The 20032-nt window shown below is 46.1% G+C and overlaps 1 protein-coding gene across 1 annotated transcript; it reads right to left on the bottom strand.

The window, feature by feature from the left end:
* Positions 1-5592: 5592 nt before the first annotated feature.
* On the bottom strand, positions 5593-19363 carry Ntsr2 (neurotensin receptor 2). Its single transcript, XM_008850096.3, is given in 5 exon segments — positions 5593-5952; positions 5954-6128; positions 7501-7591; positions 9033-9306; positions 18672-19363. Coding segments are annotated over 5 exon segments (1344 nt in total). The 5' UTR covers positions 19296-19363; the 3' UTR covers positions 5593-5772.
* Between the last annotated feature and the right edge of the window lie 669 nt (positions 19364-20032).

The following is a 20032-nucleotide window of genomic DNA, read 5'->3' as shown; positions in this document are numbered from 1 at the left end:
AGACCTGTCTCAAAAGAAAGTTGTTAGCATGACAGAAATATGAGTGACTGAATAATGTTTCGCTTTCACTTATTAAAGAGTTTTTATTATTATTTTTGTGGTGCATATTCAAACCTTATTTATAGTAGAGATATGCAAAACTTGAACACTTACAAGTTTGAAACATTTAACAGCAGTACTGTCTTAAAAGTTTCATGCCACTTATTTTTTAAATATTTTATTTATTATTATTTTAACTATATGTGTATGCATGTATTGCCTGCATGTAGGTAAGTGCACCCGTGTCGTGCAGTGCCCCGGAAACAGAAGAGACTGTTGGATCCCCTGGAACTGGAGTTACGGACAGTTGTTAGCTGCCATGTGAGTGCTGGGATTTGAACCCGGGTCTTCTGCAAGAACAGTCAGTGTTCTTAACCACCGAGCCATCTTTCCAGCCCCTTAAAAAGTTTTAAAAAGATAATTACAGATTGCTTTCACTTCTTTTTGAGATACGGTCTCACTATATAGCCCTGGCTGTCTTGGAACTTGCTATGTAGACCAGGTTGGTCTAGAACTCACAGAGATCCACCTGTGTTTGCCTCCTGAGTGCTGGGATTATAGGTGTGTGCCACTGTGCCCAGTTTCTTTCATTTCTTAAAACGAAATTTATTTTTATTTCATGTGTCTGAATGTATGCCTGCATGTATGTATGTGTACCTGTGAAGCCCAGAAGAGGGTGTTGGATCTCTTGGAACTGGAGTTATGGATGGTTGTTACCAGCCATATGGGTGATGGGAACTGAACCCAGGTCCTCTGCAAGAGCAGCGAGTGCTCTTAAGCACTAGACCATCTCTCTGGTCCCATCTTTTAATTCTTATACCCTCAGGGGTAGCTGTTATGATGCCCATTTCGCAATGGTGGAAATAGGCCCCAGCGGGTGTAGGAATATGCCTAGCTCACACAGGCAGTGACAGGCAGGCTTCCTCCTCAGGCGTGTCTGCATCCAGACTCCAGACTCTTTACTCCACGCTCAGTGATAACACAGAGTACAACACTCAGGGGCGTTCAATTTCTTTTTCTTCTTTTTGTCTGCATGCTGCGTGAATGTGTGTGCATATGTGTATATGGGTATACTTGCCCATGTGTGGAGGTCAGAGGTTGATATTGAGAGTCTCTGTCACTCTTCCCCTGATTTTTCTTAGAACTTTGCTGTTTTTGCTAGACTGGCTGGCCAGCAAGCCCCTGGATCTACTTGTCTCTGACACCCTTAGTTTTGGGGCTACAGATTCATGCTGATGTGCCTGATGTTTACGTGGGTGCTAGAAGTCCAAATCCAGATCCTCTGCTTATGCAGCAAGTACTTTACCCACTGAGACATCTCCCTAGTCTCATGGGAGCTCAATTTCTTTTTGTGATTCATTCCTTGGAGATTATATGAACACTACATTCTGGTTTAGGGTTCTTATTTCTCCAAATATTTCCTGATCTGCCTGTATGCTCTGGTGGTGGGATGAAGATAGAAGCCAACAGTTCTATGCTGGGGTCACTCATGCCTCCCTAGCAAGTCCCTCGTTTCCTTTCTTTGCTTCTTTCTTTTTACCATTTATTCTCTCTCTCTTTCTTTCTCTCTCTCTCTCTCTCTTTCTCTCTCTCTCTTCTTTCCCTCTTTCTCTCGCTCACTCTGCATGCCACAGCATGCATGTGGAGGTCAGAGGACACCTTTTGGGAATGAGTTCTTACCTTCTCTCCTAGGGATCACTTCTCTACTAGGGATGAAACTCAGGTCATCAGACTTGGTGGCAAGCACCTTTGTCCACTGAGCCATCTTGCTGGCCTTCCTTTTCCTTTTCATTCTGACTTTTCCTCTGTATCTTGGGATTTGAGCATAACAACATTGGTTGATTTTGCTTCTGATTTTATTTTCTGGGTAGGAATATAATCACAACATATTTATATTGTGGAATAAATTTTATGTCTTTTATTTGTTAATGGTCTAACAAATAGGATGTGATTGAGCACACAATTGTGGTCTGCTCAGTTCTGTGATGTGGGCCCTTGAATCTCTTAGCATTTTTTTTTTTTAACCATTAAGCTCACGAGAAGCAGAAAGTTACTGAGATTGAGCTCACAGGTCCCAAGTTCTAGTGTAGTTCCAGGCTCCAAGTGGTTAGACAACAGAACCTTAACTTTGCTTCTATTTCCACAGAATAAAACTGTAGTTATAAGGTTGGGCTTGGTGGCGCACATCTTTAATCCCAGCACTCAGCAGGGGCAGTCAAATCTCTGTGAGATCGAGGCCAGCCTGTTCCATGTAGTGAGTTCCAGGCCAGCTGGGGCTACAGGGAGACCCTGTCTCAAAAGCCAAAAAATAAGCCCCCTCCCCCCAAACAAACAAAAATAGTAGTGGTAAGTCAGGCTGAGCATTCTAATCTGAAAACCAAAAGTTCTGAATGTAAAAAACATTTTGCAGGCTGACATGATACTACCAGTGGAAAATTCCACATCTGAGCCCAAGTGACAAACCACAGTTAAAACACAGGTGCACTATAAATATTGTACAAAATGAATTTTAGGTGTAATATGGTATATAGTAACATATTTTCTGTTCAGCCTGGAATCTCATTCCCAAGATATCTCATTATATATATGCAAACTTTTCTAAATATGAAAAAAAGAAAAATCAAAAGTTGGAAACACTTCTGATCCCAAGCACTGGGCTGAGGGACACACTAACTGGTACCAGTATTTGCAGTCGTGGACTGCTGTGAGTGGCTGTTCATATCCTTGGCCCAGTCCTGGCGTGCATCATGGTGGGGAAGGCATTGTGGCTGGACTAGGCTGATCCCGGTGGTGGGAGGTTACAGCCTGGCTTGTTCACATCTTAACTGATCAGGAAGCAGAGAGTGGGACCAGAAGGAGGGCTGGTTTGTAGTTCTCAAAGCCTGCCTCCAGTGGTCTATGTCCACCAGCTAGGCTTTATGTCCTAAAGGTTTCCCAGTTTCCCAGAACAGCACCACCTGCTGGGGACCAAGTGTTCAAACACGTGAGCCTGTGTGACATTTCAAATTCAAACCATACCATACCATATGTCATTTAGCATCCTTGACAGCATGTTGGGAGAATCCCCACAATTAAAAGATAGGCATTTCTGTAGTTCTGTGTCTTTTGGTGCTGGGGAATGAAGTCAAGGCCTTTCCCATGCTAGGCAAGTACCCTACCACTGAGCTACACCCCAGTCCTTCAGTGCTGTATATGTCTACTGACATTAACAGGTAGATAAAGCTGATTATTTGCTACAAACTTAAATCCATTTAGCTGACATGAATTTTTCTTCTTATATAAAGTTTAAGAGCTTTATGCCCCCATTAGCTTCATAGACAAAGAAACAGACTCATGGAGATTCATTAGCCTAAGTTTTCCCTGCTCCTGAGTGGCAAGGCCAGGGTCCAAGGTGGGTCTAGCCTGAGCCAGGGCCTTCTGGCTATCCAGGCCAGCTGGTGGTCTGCTTCCAGAAGCACCTCATAGGTCACTCCAGCACCTGCACTGTGAGCAGCTTCGGACACTTTCCCTACCTCACAATCCTCTCTGAGTGCTTGCATAGAGGCTGAGGAGCCCAGCCTTGGACAGGGGACTAGGAGAACATGGTTGTATCATAAAACACTGCCAAACCTCAGCTGCAGCAATTGAACCTATTACTGGCCACAGGAGTTGGACAGGGTTCAACTTAGTGTGGGCGTTAAGGTAGGGAGTGTTGGAGCTGCCCTTTCCATCTGTAGACAGGGTCATCTCATGGCCTTTCCCTCAGGCATGACAAGAGTCCCTAGGTCAGTGCTGTGCTGGCTTCTGCCCTTTAGGTGGCAACTCCTCTCCTAGACTTGGCTTATGGGGGGAAAAGCCTCATGGGGATAGGCCCCCAGAAGTGTGTGGTCAGTGCCCCTGTCTGGCCTGCTCTCCAGGGCTCTGGGGCTGGAGAACAGCCAGCCAGCTCCAAGCTATGCAGAAAACTCCGCAAGGGATCCAAGCTGCATAGTGGGGTAGCCTGCCTTTAGCTTTGTGGCTTTGTATGTCCTATGCATGGCAAGGGACAGTGGGAAACATACAAAGCTGGTTTTCTCCTTTCAGACAGTTACGAGCCCCAGTGTGTGTGTGTGTGTGTGTGTGTGTGTGTGTGTGTGTGTGTGTTCGTGTCTGTGTGTCTGTGTGTGTATGGACATGTGATATGGACATGTGATGAGTGATATTTGTGTGACTGTGTGGTAGGTGTGGGACATGTGTGATGTGTGCATGAGGTATGGATGTGTGGGCTGTGTGGTACAAGTGTGTGATGTATGTATAATGGGCATGTCAGATGAGTGTATAGTGTTGTGATGCCTGTGTGATATGTGTGTGATTTGTGCACATGATGCATGTGTAAGATGTGTAGTGTGTGATATGCATATAGTGTATGATGCATTGTAGGGTGCAAGTGAGTGTGGCATGTATATGAAATGTGTGGTGTGTGATGTGCGCATGCGTGTCACGTGTATGGTAAATGTATCTATACATTATTGTGTAGGATGAGTACACCCAGCACCAGTTGTGGGTATGGAGGGTAGCAGGGGTAGGTGTTGAGTTGGATGGAGTTAAGGAGCAGATAGGCCATCAGATGGAAGCCCTCACAGTCTGGAGCCTTGCCTCCCTTCCTCACAGTGTCCTCTATATTCATGAAGAAGACCCATTTCTCTCTTGGCTTGATACACTGTGAAGTAGGGCCTGGCTCTGTGTGGAAGTCCAGTGAACTAAGGCCTCAGAAAACACAGACTGGGAATGCCCTGGTCAGAAGCATATGGATTCTTCTCTTGCCTAGGACAGTGATGGCCAATTACAACTGGGCCCATGTGCTGTGGGGCCAGTACAGCATGTGGCTGTTTTCCTCAGACACACAGCCACCACCAGTTTTTCTGGCTGCCCCAGATGAGGTGTCACACAGGCCAGAAGTCAGGAAGGAGCAGCCAAGGATACCCTGGCTTTCCAAAGCCTGTAGGACACATGGATCAATATGAGCAGCTATCCTCAACCAGAAGAGAACAGAGAACTTCACTGCGGCTCAGGTGATGTCACCATTTGGCTAGTACATGGGGTGCTAGTGTTTGTCATTTGTGGAAACTCATAAGGCTTCTGTACCTGAACCCTGTGAACACAGAGCTATGGAAGACTGTGGAAGACTTCTAGGAGAACAGAAAACTGTTTAAAACAAGAACAGTAATAGGGCTGTGGAGATGGCTCAAGAGTAAAGTGTTTGTCAAGCAAGCATGAGGCCTTGAATTCCATCCCCAGAACCCACATAAGAAAAAAGGGTGTGGTTTCACATGCTTGGGAGACAGGTGGAATCCCTGGGACTCTGTGGCCAGCCAGTCTAGCTTATTTGGTGAGTCAAGGCCAATGAGATACTGTCTCATAAAACACGGTGGATGGTTGACCTCTAGCCTCCACATACATATGCATATGCACCTTCACACACCCATGCATCTGTGCACTCATTAACACACACACACATGAGAGAGAGAGAGAGAGAGAGAGAGAGAGAGAGAGAGAGAGAGAGAGAGAGAGAGAGAGAAAACACAACAAAACAGCACCGGCTAAAATTTATTGAGCACTGGCTATGCACCAGGCCTGGCACTAAGCGTTTTTATCACCAAAAGGTGGGTCCTATTCTTTAACTTCATCACATAAGTGGGAAATGAAACTCAGAGGTGTTATGTGACTTGCTTGTAGTACTGGCTTGTAAGTGGCTGAGTAACGGGTAGAGCTGGGTCAGGAGATCCACCTGACTGCGATGTGTGGATTATTAGTGATGCTGAGACTTGTCTGCTGGGTGTGCTCATCGAACAGCTGTTGCTTGATCTCTTCATACTTGTATTTCACCCAGACTGGGGTTTCTGGGGGATCCCCAAAGCCTGAAGCTGTATGTACTAGGGGACGACTCTGGGGCTTCTGGGGGTAAGGGCACCATGGAGTGCTGCTCGCCACATAGGGAGCTGAGGGCTTCCAGGAAGAGCTTTCTGAAGGAGGAGGACACAACGTTGTAAAGAACAGGTGTCACTGCCGAACTGACGTAGAAGAGGGTGTTGGTCACCATGTAGAAGTAGTGATAGAAATCGTAGAGTGTGCTGGAAGTGAAACCCAGAGGTCTGGTTAGAGGCCTGCTGTCATCTACAGTGCCTGCCCTTTCCTGCTGTACAGTCCCTGTCCCCTCCACTGCACCAGTTAGGAAGAAAGGTCTCTTTCTGTTGCCAGGAAACACACAATGGAAATACTGCAAGTTACTGTTGCCTCCTACCCCACTGCCCACCGCTGATGACTCAGTCCCTCTAGCCTCTGTCATTTCCTAGGCTGTGGTTGCTGATCTGATCATTAGGTAATAGATGCTACCCCTTATGCCAGAGGTCATCCACCTAGGCCACTGATGCTGTGAATCCCGTGCTTCTTGGTATAGTTAAGAATGCGGCTTCACTAAGAAATGAAGGTCTTTCTGAGACGCCATGCTTCTTGTGGTAGAGATTCTCTGCAGCAACAAGGGCTTGCCATGTGCATATGTAGACACATGTATGTGAGGATACTGGTTGCTCCTGGGAAGGAGACTTATGCTGACACTGCTGGTCCTTCTGGGATCTCTACTCTGTTGGGCGTGTTTAGCTTCCATTTCTGATACCAGGCATAGTGATTTCCAAAAGGGTCTCATGAAGCCCAGGCTAGCCTTCAATTTTCTATATAGCCAAGAATAACCTTGAACTTCTGATCCTTTTGCCAGCATCTCACAAAAACTAGGATTATAGTTATATACCACCATGCCCAGTTTATATGGTGATGGGGATTGAACCCAGGGCTTTGTACATGCTAGATAAGCACTCTACCAACTGAACTATACCCTTGACCCATGAATTTTTTCTTCTCCAACTGTGTAATAAAAAGGGGGTATATATCCTGATCTCCATGTGGCCTTTGTTAGCTCATGGAACCCACTGTGGTCTTTCTCCCTCTCCTTTTAATAACATGGGCTTCACCCACCTCTCTGGCCTGAAGGTTTGTTTATTCTGGTGTGAGGATGCGCACAACCCTACTGCCTACAAAGTCTGTCATATACATGGCCTTACCAAATCAGGGAAGTTTCTAGAGTCCTGTTCCCACCAGACATGGTGGCACATGCCTGTAATCCCAGCCCTTGGAAGGCTGAGGCAGGAGGACTGCCATGCAGTCAAGGCTAGCCTGTCTACATATGGAGTACTACACTAGTTGGGACAGCATAGAAAGACCCTATTTCAAAATAATCACTCAAACAAAACAAAACAAAAAAAAAAACACACTATCTTGTTCCCTAACTCCAGCTGGAAGATTTTGAGAATACAGCCTGGTCAGGACCAACTGGGCTCTATGCAGGCCAGACCTCTAGGGAGCCTGGCAGCTGAGGCCCTATTGGGAGTAATAGAGACCCCAGACCAGCCCAATGGGCTCTCTTAGTGGCCAGGGCTCCTCATCACTTACTCAGTCCATCCATCATCAGGGATGTAGCAGTACATGAGCCTGCGGGCATGGTACGGCAGCCAGCAGATGACATACACCGCCACAATGGCTCCTGAAGGACAATGCGCGCGAGAGAGGACACGGCAGACAGAAAGCAAACATGTTCTCAGTTATTTCATCACCAAGGGAGGAAGGTGCCTGAGGTGACAACAGCAATTTCAGTGACCTCTTTCTGGAGCCAAAGGGTGGGAAAATAACTTGAAGATTACTTGTTATGAACCTGCCTTACACTCTGGATGAATATTCATTTTGACTATGATCTTGATATAACATGCTTCCAAATATACTCCCACCTCAAGACTTAACTAAGTGCATGTACAGCACAATATAAATACCTTTCCTGCCCTTTGAAGCCTCTGCCTGCACTCTTCCTTTTTCTGCTGAATGGGTGGTGGTACCACCATCAAGCCACAAGCCAGAGTCTTCTTAGTTTTCTCTCCTTCCTACTAAGGAGTTCCTCCTCAGCAGCTCTCCTCTCTATTTCTTCAACTCCACTGCTGCTAGCTGATGAGGCTGGTTGGACTCTGACAACCATCTATTAACTTTCTACCCCTTTCCTCCCCTGCCCATGACCAGACAACCTACACTCTAGGCCAGTGTGGACCCTGGGGCAGTAGGGGTTGCCTGATAGAAATGCAGTCTTAGGCCCATTCAAGACCTCATGGATCAGAATCTCTGAGCTGGGCTCTGCACTCTAGGTTTTAAAACTCCTTGGATCATTGTTATATAATATGAAATTGGGGAGCACGAGGTGGCCATATGCTAAAGAGCTACGAAGGCAGTAGATCTTCTGGACTTTGCCCCTTTCAAAGTCTGTCCATTATTTATAAAGTGAAACTGATACCTTCATGTGCTAACTTCACGCCACTTGTCGCATCACATTGCATTTAGCTCTTACATTTGTGTCCAGACACAAGACCGTGGTGTTGTAGAGAGCACAGACCTGTCTCATTTGATCCTCTCAGACTTCAGCTAGTGCTCAGATTTCAGCGAGGGCTTAATGGGCATTTGGAAAGAACTGTTTTCCTGTGCCTTTTAAAAACTTCCCTTTTAAGGTCAAATTGTTCCAGATCCTTACAAAGGCAAGCAAGTAAACAGAGCAGTATTGTAAGAGGGAGAGGAGAGTGCTGGAGGGAAATAGGATTTGTGGACCCAGCCAGTCTGAGAGTGAACAAATGCCAGGCTGTGGTCCTTCACTAGAGCTGCTCCTGTCTCCCACACAGCCCAACTTCCTGAAGCAGAGGCAGGTTTCTGCCTTTTCTGACTATGCTGCTCCCTGGACAGATCCTGGCTTTTATGCATGGAATTCCTATTCTTTAACTATCCCACTGTGCCTTTAAGAAGAGTGTGGTTGAGTGTAAATCTCCCTTGGAACTTGGGAAAAAGGAGGCCTAAAGGGGCAGTTGCTTTCTAAGGTCACCTGGCCAGGACTGGTGGAGGCAGCCCTGGCACCTGGATCCTCTCCCTCAGGGCATTGTGGTAGAAGACTTAACTGAGAACCTGGGCGCTGTGCTGGAGGCTGCGGATCTGGCTGGCATCCTTGTGTCTCACCAGGCTGGCCTGGACCCCCAGGGAGAGGGTCTTTCTCCACGCGATGAAGCCCAGGAGGCCTTCCTCACTTAGCAGCTCCAGGCGGCTGGGGATAGAGTTGACTTGGGCAGAAGCTGATGGTACCTGAGAGTAGAGGGCCATCAGGTGGCTCACGGTGACCCCGTTCAGGAAAGCAGTTAGTGCTAAGGGGACCACGAAGGACACCAGCACATTCACCTGTGAAGATAATTTAAGAGTCATGGTGGCAGCACCAAAGGCCTGTGGCTCTGATTACCAGGTTTGCCCCACATCCAGAATTTGCATGATCAGAGGTGGGGGTACAAAAGGTCTATGATACAAGGCTGAAGAAAGTGTCAGAATGCAGAGAGAGAGAGAGAGAAAGAGAGGGAAAGAACAGGTAAGTACATTTGGGATTTATTTAGAATGCTCATTCTCATTAAATAATAGGGGCTTCAGAAAGGAAAAATAGAGAAAACAGAGAGAGAGGAAAATTTATATATATATATATATATCCGCAATCAAGAATGTTTTCCCAAAATTGAAGGCTCTGAGCTTCCAAATTGAAAAGTTGAGTGGCCAGAAGAATGGTGGGAATAGGTGGACACCATCTTGTTCCCAGGACTTTAGCATCCAGGGAATAAAAAGCAGATGCTGAAAACTTCCTGAGAGATAAAGTATGGAAAGGACAGAAACTATAATGACATCAACATCTTAAATCAATGGTTGAAACAAAAACAATGAAACATACTTTACAATTGATGGAAAAAAATTGTTTCTGGCTCAGAATTTTATATCCAGTTATAGAACACTAAAATAAGGATAAAAGAAAATGATTTATGACTTTCAAATCCTTAAGCATTTTACCTTCTGTGGATAATTTCTCAGATCACAGGAGGTTACAAGAACACATGTTCCTTCAAATAAAGATAGAAACCAGTACAGAGAAGATCTAGGATCTAAAGAAGGGACATCCATCAGAGGAGTAAGGAGCAATGGCAAGCAGGTGGCCTTCCTGTGTGGGTGGCCTGAATTACAACCAATAGAACTGAACTAGGAGGACGGAGACTAGGCAAATTAACTAAAGACTATGTATTATTAACTTCAAGAATAACCAAAGTTGGGCTGGTGAGATGGCTCAGTAGGTAAAGGTGCTTGCTGCCAAGCCTAATGGCCCAAGTTTGATTCCTGGGCCCATGTGGTAGAAGAGAACTGACTCCTAAAAGTTGTCCTTTGACTTCCATTGTTGTACTGTGGCTTGCATGAATATATATATATATATATGTTCATATCATATATATCTACATGATATAGACAAAAACCCAGCATAGAATTAGGGACATAGAATTAGGGACCCAGCAGGCCCCTACTATAGCCAAGGAACTACTAGCAGCGGATTACTGTTGGGTGAGGGGGCGTTGAACCTTTTTTTTGGTCTAATAATCAAAGGTTTTTTTTTTGTCTTTAGCTGTCCTGGAACTCACTATGTAAACCAGAATGGCCTCGAACTCACAAAGATCCGCCTGCCTCTGCCTCCCAAGTGCTGGGATTAAAGGCCTGCACCACCACTCCCAGCTCAAAGTTGTTTTTAAAAGGTAATACAATAAAATATACAAATATACAACCTGGATCACCAATAAAGAATATTTACATAACCACAATAATATAAATACTGAACACTAGTGGGAGGACAGAAGGGGCGACATGCGTGGAGATATGGAGGATAAGGACAAGAATGAAAGAGTGTAGTGCTCATTTTTTATGGATAGAAGACAAGAGGGACAATTTAAACTGGGGAATCCAGGAACAAGTTTTTTATAAATATGTAAACAGAAGGCAGAGTGAGTCAAGGATGGAACATACCTGCCTCTGCTGGACAACCTGAGAGCGAATGTGGAGGGATTGTTGCTACACGTGACGACCTTTGACTTGTTATCTTGTGCACGAGGATGTGTGCGTGTGTATGAAGCCCTAGGTTCAGTGCCCAGCACCACATGAGCCAGGTGTGGTGGCACATGACTGTGATTCTATCATTCAGGAGCTGGAGACAGGAAATCAGAATTTTAAAATCATCTTCAGGTAAGCAGGGAGTTTGAGGTTAGCCTGGGTAATGTAAGACCCAGTTTCAAACAAACATGAGAAAACTAAGATTTTCTTACTCTTTTCTCTTTACAAACTGCTTTTCAAAAACTGAATCATATTTGGGACTGGAGAAATTAGTCAGTGGTTAAGAGCACATATTACTTTTACAAGAGGACCAGAGTTCCTTTCCCAGTACCCACATCAGTCGGTGACCATAACTCCAGCTCCAGGGTATCAAATGCCTTCTTCTGGACTCCTCTGGCACCTTCCTGTACTCATGTGCACAAATCTACACACAGACACATACACCAATGAAAAAAATAACAAAAATAAATCTCTTAAAATCAAAAGTTTAAGAAACCACTAAGTTCCAGGGAGCTATGGAGCATCTCTCAAAATGTCCTGTAACTGTGGTGTCCTAGTTTGTCTCTTCATTGTTGTGACAAAACATTCTGACCACTACCATACTGGGGAGGAAAGGGTTTATTTGTCTTACATCTCCTAAGTCACAGTTCATCAGGGAGCCCAAGGTAGGAACTCGGGGCAGGAACCTGGAGGCAGGAGTTGGAGCACAGGCCATGGAGGAACCCTGCTTACTGGCTTGCTCCCCTGGCTCCTGCCCAGTCTGCTTTCTTATGCAACATAGGCCCACCTGCCTGGGGGTGGCAACACCCACAGTGGGCTGGGCCCTTCCACATCACTCAACAAGCAAGAACGTGCCCCATGGACATGGACACAGGCCAGTCCAATGAAGGAAATTCCCCCATTGAGGCTCCCTCAACCCAGGTGTGTCAAGTTGACACTAAAGCTACCCAGCACATGTGGTGAGTCACCTGTCCTCTTGTTCAGGGAGGCCATGGAGACCCCACTAGATGGACTTGAACCAGTGCCTAGTCTACAAAGAGGAGGGTCCATACAGAGGAAACATTTCTTCTATGCTTCCAAGTGAAGCCAGCCATGGTCGAGCAGGACCTTTGACTTATCTTCACATAGATGGGATGGAACTGGTAAAAGAAAGGAGTCAGGGCCTCCTCCCAAGCCCATGTGATCCCTGAGGAACAGATCCTCAAATGACCTTAAGAGTGAAAACAAATCAGTTTATCTGGTCCAATGGTATGCCAAAGATTAAAGTGATCAGTATATTTCTTTAAGAGTTCAAGGGATCACACCTCCCAGACATTAGGCCTAAGACCATATAAAAAGTTATTTAGACAATTATTTCTCATTGATGATTTTGTTCCTAACCAGAAAGTGCTGTTGAGACATAAGACTTCAAATTTTGGTCTCCAATATTGTTGTGCCCACCTGTAGCTAAGGGAGACAACCAGCTATTGCTCTAAAATGATGGATAAATTTGTTTTCTCCTCCTATCTAGAAGCCTTTGAGAAGGAACTGACACTGATTCTAACCACTCCAACAACTATCAAAGTGCCCCCAAACAAATCCTGAGTCCATCACTCTCAAGTCCAGCCTTGGAAGACAAAAGAAAAATAAGGAGGAACCCAGTAGAGGGGTGCTTTTGGAAGCTCTCGTCAAGAACATCTGATGGACTCTGATATGAACATTTGAAATTTGCCATGTTCTGACTTTTTTCTGGTTCCCTGTCTAGAACTTGTAATGCTAACCACTCTTGCCTTTACTTGTCTTCACATCTCATAGGTACCAGTCAAGGACTTTCTTTTCTCCCTACAGATAAGAGTTATGCAATTTGGGAGTCTTTTAGATAGACCCACTGAAGGGGTATCCCAATTGCCATCACCCTGTGTCCCTGTTCAGCATGGAAGAAGCCAGAGTGGTCTGCATCCCGATTTCCCATTGGCAATTTGGGTAACCTCTTCAGAGGATGGTGTGATAAGAATAGGGGGTAGGAATTGGCTAGGCAGTTAGGGTAAAAGACCCCAAAGAAAAGTATCCAGTTTCTTGGCTAAAAGTCAAAATTTCCTTGGGCAACATACTCTGTTCCAAAGGCCAAAAATTTCAAAAGTATTTGGGAGTGCCTATCTAATCCCTAAAAGATTTTAGGGTTACCTCTTCAGAGGGGGGAATTTTAAAGAAGAAAAAAACCCCTTTAAAAAAAAAAAAACCCTAATAAAAAAAAAAAAAAAAAAAAAAAAAAAAGAGTACATGAAGTTGTCAGGAAAAAGTGGTGGGGCAATGTGGGAGGAATTGGAGGGGAGTGGGCGTGGATTTGATCAAAACACATTATATGATGTATGAAATTCACAATAATTTTTTTAAAGTTAAAAGAAAGAAACCCTCGACCGTATTTTAACAACAATTCAAAATCAATATTAAGTGTCTAAATGGATCTGGTGTGGTAGCACGCACTTGTAATCCTAGCACCTGGGAGGTTGGGGCAGGATGATTAGTAGTCAGCCTTGGCTACATAGTGAGTTTTGAGGAGAATCTGGGCTACGTGAGACTTTGTCTCAAAACAAACAAAACAAAAATAAAAAAGCAGGAAGGAAGGAAGGAAGGAAGGAAGGAAGGAAGGAAGGAAGGAAGGAAGGAAGGAAGGAAAGGAAGGAAGGAAAAAACTCAAGTGGCACCATATCTTTTTAAGGAGTTATCACTGTGATTTTTCATCTTAGTCCTGACTTACAAACTAGTGACACTCAGGGAAAAGAAACTACTGCATGCCAATCATTTTAGTTTGCTGAGGAACCAAACTGGTCTATATCAAGGAAGCTGTCATTGGGGTTTTGGCTCTTTTCTTTGTTTCCTTTACAATCAGGGTCAGATTTGGTAAAGGAATCTGACAGCCTGGCAAAGTGATAAGGAAGTGGATTTTCTGAAAATGGAAATTCCCGCCTAGCCAGTTCTGAGAGTCTCCTTATAGGAACCATAGCAAGGACTTTCAGAAGCAGGCAGAGTGCTTCCGTGGGTTTGGGTTTAATCATATGCCTTTCCATGTGTTTGGATTTAATTGTATGTCTTGCTATGTTCCTGTCCAGGCTATAGCTGGCATCTTAATTTTTTTCTGAACTCTCCGTTATTGTTGAATGCTCAGGCCTCTTTATTATATCTGTGCAAAATCTCAGTATAATAGATGCTCTGTCCACCTTTGCATGTGACTACATATTGCTGATTTTAATAATAATAAATATTAGTTCTGATATTGGCAGTTCTGCAAATACCTATCCTATAGCTCTTATTTCAGTGACTTTGGAATGTCTTGCTTCAATAAGTAGTTCTGGGACTTACCACCAGAATGTCTTAACTACTGGGTCCAAACTGCCAAAGATTTCAAAGGCAAAGGGAAAAAATATTAAAGATTTTATCTGAAAATTGAGTTCTTCTTTGCTCAAGACCTTCATAATTAAAATGTCAGCAGATTCCATATCTCTGACTGCACCCAGTTATTATGTAGCGAGTATACAAATGAATTCATATATCAAGGTAACTGAGCTGGCTTCTCATCTATGTTAGAAACTCTGAGACACTAGCATGCAAGACCAAGGTCATGGAGAGACCACATGACCCTATGGATAGGAGACAGAAACATGTTCCAAAGACAAGTCATGGGATGTCCAACCTCCTCAGCTCACTTTCCTCTAGAGATAGAGCCCTGGGTGTCTCAGTCTGCTCTGCGATGAAAGTCTCTCTCAAATGAGGTCCTCAAATGGCTCTCACCAGCTGAACACCTTCTTTTTAAAATCATAGTCCAGGGCCTGGAGAGATGGTTCAGTGGTTAAGAACATTTGCTGCTCTTGCAGAGGACTGGAGTTCAGTTCCCAGCAGCATGTGTTGGGTGGCTCACAACAGCCTGCAACTACAACTCTAGGGGCTCTGACACCCTCTTATGGCCTTTGTAAGCACCTACACTTATTAAGTGAGCCTACTCATACACAGACTCATACAGATACACATAATTAAAATAAATCTTTAAAAAACATAGCCCACCAGGCGTGGTGGTGCATGCCTTTAATCCCAGCACTCGGGAGGCAGAGGCAGGTGGATTTCGGTGAGTTCAAGGCCAGACTGGTCTACATAATGAGTTCCAGGACAGCTGGGGCTACAGGGAGACCCTGTCTCAAAAAAACCAAAAAAAAAAAAAACAAAAAACAAAAAAAAACCCAAAAAACAAACAAACAAAAGGGAAAAAACCCCCAAACAGCCCATTATCACAGCCTTCAAGGTTGGAGAACATGTCAGGAGGGAGCAGGAAGGCAGCGTCAATTCTGGGGATGCCACCCAGTTTGCCCAGGAACAGCAGCAACAACACCCAGATCCACGTGGTAAAAGAGAGCCAGTGCCAGAACTGGGATATCAAGGGGCCCAAAGTGAGGAGGATCCTTGTGATGGCTAATCCTGGGTGTCAACTTGACTGGATCTGGGATTAACTGCAGTGAGAGAGATCTTAATTGGATCAACTGAAGCTGGAAGACACACCCTAAATGTGGGTGTTACCTTCTGATGACAGCCCATATAAAAGGCCATGGCAGAAGAGAGCTTTTTTTTTTGGCTTTTTGCTGCTTGCCTTCTCTCTCGCTGGTGAGCTCGTCTTGCTGCTGTAGACTGAAGACTAACCAATCTTTTGGAATTTGTCAGACCTTCAGCGCCAGATTGGAACTACTGAGATATCCAGCCTCATGGACTGAGCGACTATGGAGTCTCAGCCTCTTCAGTGTGGTGCCGCCATTGTTGGACTACTCGGACTCTATCTTGTGAGCTAAGCTGTTAAATCCTTATACATATACATTCATTCTACTGGTTCTGTTTCTTTGGAGAACCCTGATTAATACAATCCTCCTGGAGATTTCCTGGGTAAACACAGCAGAGGGGCTGCTTGTGAGTGTTCTCTCCCACTGGTCCTCCCAGCAGTTGCCCTAGAGACCACACAAGTGGCTCCTGCAGGTTGTTCATGTCAGTAACAGATCTCCCTTCAGTCCCACCTTACCCATACGCTTAAAGAGCAATTGTTTGAAAAAGAAATTTAAAGGTACATAAAACTTTGATTACATAGCAAGAATGTTTTAAAAAGTAAATGTAGGGAAGACAACAAAACTGAGGTTTTCAGGGCATACTAGGGGATGGAGAGAGTGCGTATGTGTGTGTGGAGACCTCCATGAAGACTTGCAGGGAGGAGGGAGAGAATGGACCAAAGGGTAAGGAAGGAGAAAGGGCTGTATGGGACAGTGTCCTTAGGTGGCCCAGATCAGTTGCTCCTGTGGGAAGGAAAACTAGAGAGAAACATTCCACAGAGTAGGTGGGAGAAGAGAAGAAGGGGAAATGGGCTGAGGAGTTGCTGTGTTGTCTCCTGGCACTTTCAGAGGATCTCTTTTAATTATCCATGTGATACTGGTGCCCTGTTCTTGCATTCGAACACCAGCCACAGACACACAAACACCTCTTTCTAAGTCAGGGATCCAGAAGGGGCTGGCAGCATCAGATGGATAGCCTTCTGGGAGCAAGTGAGCTCTGGATTCTGACCGGGGTCCCATGTCTGCCCCATCATCCTTGCTTTAAGTCCTTCTATAGGTTGAAGCATCTACCACTCACAATAGAGTACTGACTAGAATCTTCCAGCTTTTCCCTTCCACAATGACTGACCTCTAGTTTTAGAAATGAGTGTCAAGTTTTAAATGCCAAATTCCTTTTAAAGCAATTCCATTACAAAGAATCAAATAAATAAATCATTGTTAGGCATTTAGTCTCCTTGTCCCTAGAGGAGAGTTCCCCATTCAAGAAACACTGGGACTGAACAGGGATGAAGTGGCCCCATAGAACACCATGAAACATGGGCATGATTGCCTGTTTCCATGGTTTCTCCCGATTCTTTCCAAGTGAAAAGCAGGATGGCAAGTGAACACCTCTGGGGAGGCCCAATGTCCTCCGTCTCTGCTCATCAGACCCAGCTGATATGCACAGGGAGGGGACAGAGGAAGATAGGGAAGTTTTTGGAGGGATTCAGTATTATGCTGTGGCAGGAAAGAAAGGTAGGGAGAGAAAGGTGTCAAGATTAACACACAAGAGAAATGAATGACAGAGAAAAAACTGTAAACCCTCACCAAAGGCTACGGTAAGGGGCAGAGAGTGCGCTAGAAAAGCCCATGACATACAAATGAGGGAGAAGGCAGGTCTATGTAAATGACCCATAGAGTGTCACCACTCTTGTATCTGGGTACTATTGAGCTTCTAACTGACCCCTTCCCCTCCACACTCTGTCCACTTCCGATCTTGGAAGTGCTTTTTTCATTTGATAAACTGTTTCCATTTCTACCACCATCCATGCATCTCTAGTGTGATTCTTTTTTTCTGGTACACAAGAACCTGAAAAATCTCACAGGTGTCTTCCAGACTCTAATCCATGCCTATGACAACAGTAGGCCAGCAATCCAGCTGCAGAAGGAGCTTTGTTCAGGGGTATGACGTCCCAGTATCTATGCAGGCACTGTGTCCCATACATGTCCGGATGTGCTGGACAGCAAGCTTTTCTGCACCTCAATGTGCTTACTGGAAGGGCCCTTGTGTAACCTCCATGCACTGGTGGGTAGTCATAGAATCCTGACTCCAGTCTACTTTGGTCCTTTGGATTTCTTGGAAGGTCAGAAAGATCCTGGAGGGCCTGGGGCTACTTTGGCCTCTCTCACTACCCCAGTGTGTGGGACACCCAGGACCACTGCCTGTTTGAGAATGACAGAGCAAGCAGGGGGCTGGGGCTTGCAGAACCTCTGGGGACCTGAGGCAAACACTAGGAAAGGTGAGACTTGCTTTCAGAAAAGACACTGTGAAGTGTTAGGAGTGGATTGCATGTGGTGGGAGGGGGTGATTTCGGAAGAGGAGGGTGCCTCAGGAATAGGGTATTGAGAGAAGACTTAAGTGAGGAAGTGACAATATAGCTCACTTCCAGGGTTAGGAAGGGTTAGAGAGGAGGGAGTAAAGAATGACCTTTTTGACTTAAATGCTAGGCAGAGCTAGGGAAAAGGGAGGTGGGCAAGTTTGGGTGGAGGTAATAGGAAGTGATGTCAGAAGTCCTGTCATGCCTCCAGAATACAGGCCTAGAGCATCTTCTTCTTCCCTGCCCCAACTCCTGGATTCCTGGGAGGTCCACTGCAGAGCTGCCTGGTGAGAGTGACATAGGTGTGGCATCCAATGGGACATGAAATCAGTATTTTCACAGGCTCTCTCTGTGGTTCCTTCAAAAAAGTGTGCATGTGGGAGGGGGTTTTGGGAGTGGGTTCTTTTCTTCCATTGTGAGTTCCAGAGATGGATCTCAGGTCTTCAGGCTTGTGCAGAAATCGCTTTTAGCCCCGCCCCACCCTCCAAGTAATTCTTAGCCTAATCTGGTCTGAGCACCACTTTTAACACCTGGGAAGAACACAGGCATTCATTATTAATTCTGAATGGAGACCTGAACTTTTCTCGGTGCTCCGCCCAGCCTGGCTCTCTCATAGGCGTTTGTAAAATAGGGCAATGAGAGCCAACTTTCTGGTGGTCAGAGGATCAGAACTGAACATGCCTGCTCCCCAGTTCCTGCCCTCCAGCTGCCTCTCCCTTACCTGGATGAACACTTGTAGAGTGGCGCGGCTCACTAGCACTGTGCACACGCGCGAGGCGGGCTCAGGTTCCCCGCTGGTGGTCTCCAGCTCGTGTTTCTGTCCCATGATCACCGCCATAGGTAGGGAGAGGCCAAGAGAGGCGGCCCAGACCAAGGACAGCAGGCGGCGGGTGTGGCGCGGAGTGAGCAGGCGGCGGGCGCGCAGCGGCTGGCACACGGCCAGGCAGCGCTCAGCGCTCAGGCTGGCAACGCTCAGCACTGTGGCGTAGGCGCACAGTTCGCGCACGAAGTAGTAGGCGCGGCAGCCCAGGTCGCCGAAGACCCAGGGGTAGTGGGACCACACGAAGTTGTAGAGCTCCACCGGCACGCTGACCAGCAGCAGCAGCAGCGCCGCGAGCGCCAGGCTGAGTACATGGTAGCGCAGGCGCCCGGTGCGGCCGGCCCGCGCCTTCAGCACCACGTGCACGGACAGCGCATTGCCTGCAGTGCCCAGGGCAAAGATAAGCGAGAAGAGCGCAGTGAACAGCACCTTGGCCCAGAGGCGCGTATCCACGCCCAGCCGCGCGTCCAGGCTTAGCCCTGGGTTGGGGCTGGGCCTCGGCGGCCGCGGGCTGCTTGTCTCCATCACCGTCTCCTGGAGGCCTGTGCTCCCTCCCTTTCACTGCCCAGAGCTTGGGCTAGCTGCCCGGTTAGCCAGCACCTCCTTCCTGGGAACCTCCAGAAGTGGGAGGACACGCCCCTGAAGCAGGGCCAGGATCCCCTGTTGATTCCGTTCAATCCAGAAAAGCACGTGCTAGTGGAAAGAGGGAGTCCTTTGGGGTCAACCTCCCTAAGTTTTCCTGGATAAAACCACTTACCAACTGTGTGACTGCAAACAAGCTTTAAAAACTGGTCTTTTTTTTTTTTTCAACTTCAAAATGCTGTCTACACTGCAGAATTTCTCCTCAGATGGAATGAATGAGTCAGTGTGAAGATTCCCAAACCACAGAGAAGCTAGGCATGGTGTTTGAGCCCTGCTCCTTGGTCACTGTGCTGCTGTTTCTGTGTGCAGTCTGGGGAAAAAGCCATGGGGAAGGTTCTGCCAGGTGCCAGTGCTTTGCCAGCCTTGTTCTGGCTAAAGGGCTGCCTCATGCTGCAGTAACAACCTTAAGGAAGGTCCCTGTGGGTACATCTTCCTGGTGTCATACTACCCCCCCCATCTTTTGAGGGTCTTTCTTTCAGAGCAGAGGGAGTAAATGTGTTAAGCATGTTTAAGAATTTTTCATTGTTCACATTATAAGCGTATGTAAAACACCAGAACTTTAGTCTGGAAGCCTCCAGAGGTCTCTTCTCATCCTGAGGAGGCCTAGTTTCCCATGGGGA

This window comes from Nannospalax galili, unplaced genomic scaffold (genome assembly GCF_000622305.1).
Source record: "Nannospalax galili isolate Female #2095 unplaced genomic scaffold, S.galili_v1.0 scaffold100, whole genome shotgun sequence".
Lineage (NCBI taxonomy): Eukaryota > Metazoa > Chordata > Mammalia > Rodentia > Spalacidae > Nannospalax > Nannospalax galili.
Note: the sequence above shows the minus strand (reverse complement) of the source record. Positions and strands in the feature narration are given on the sequence as shown.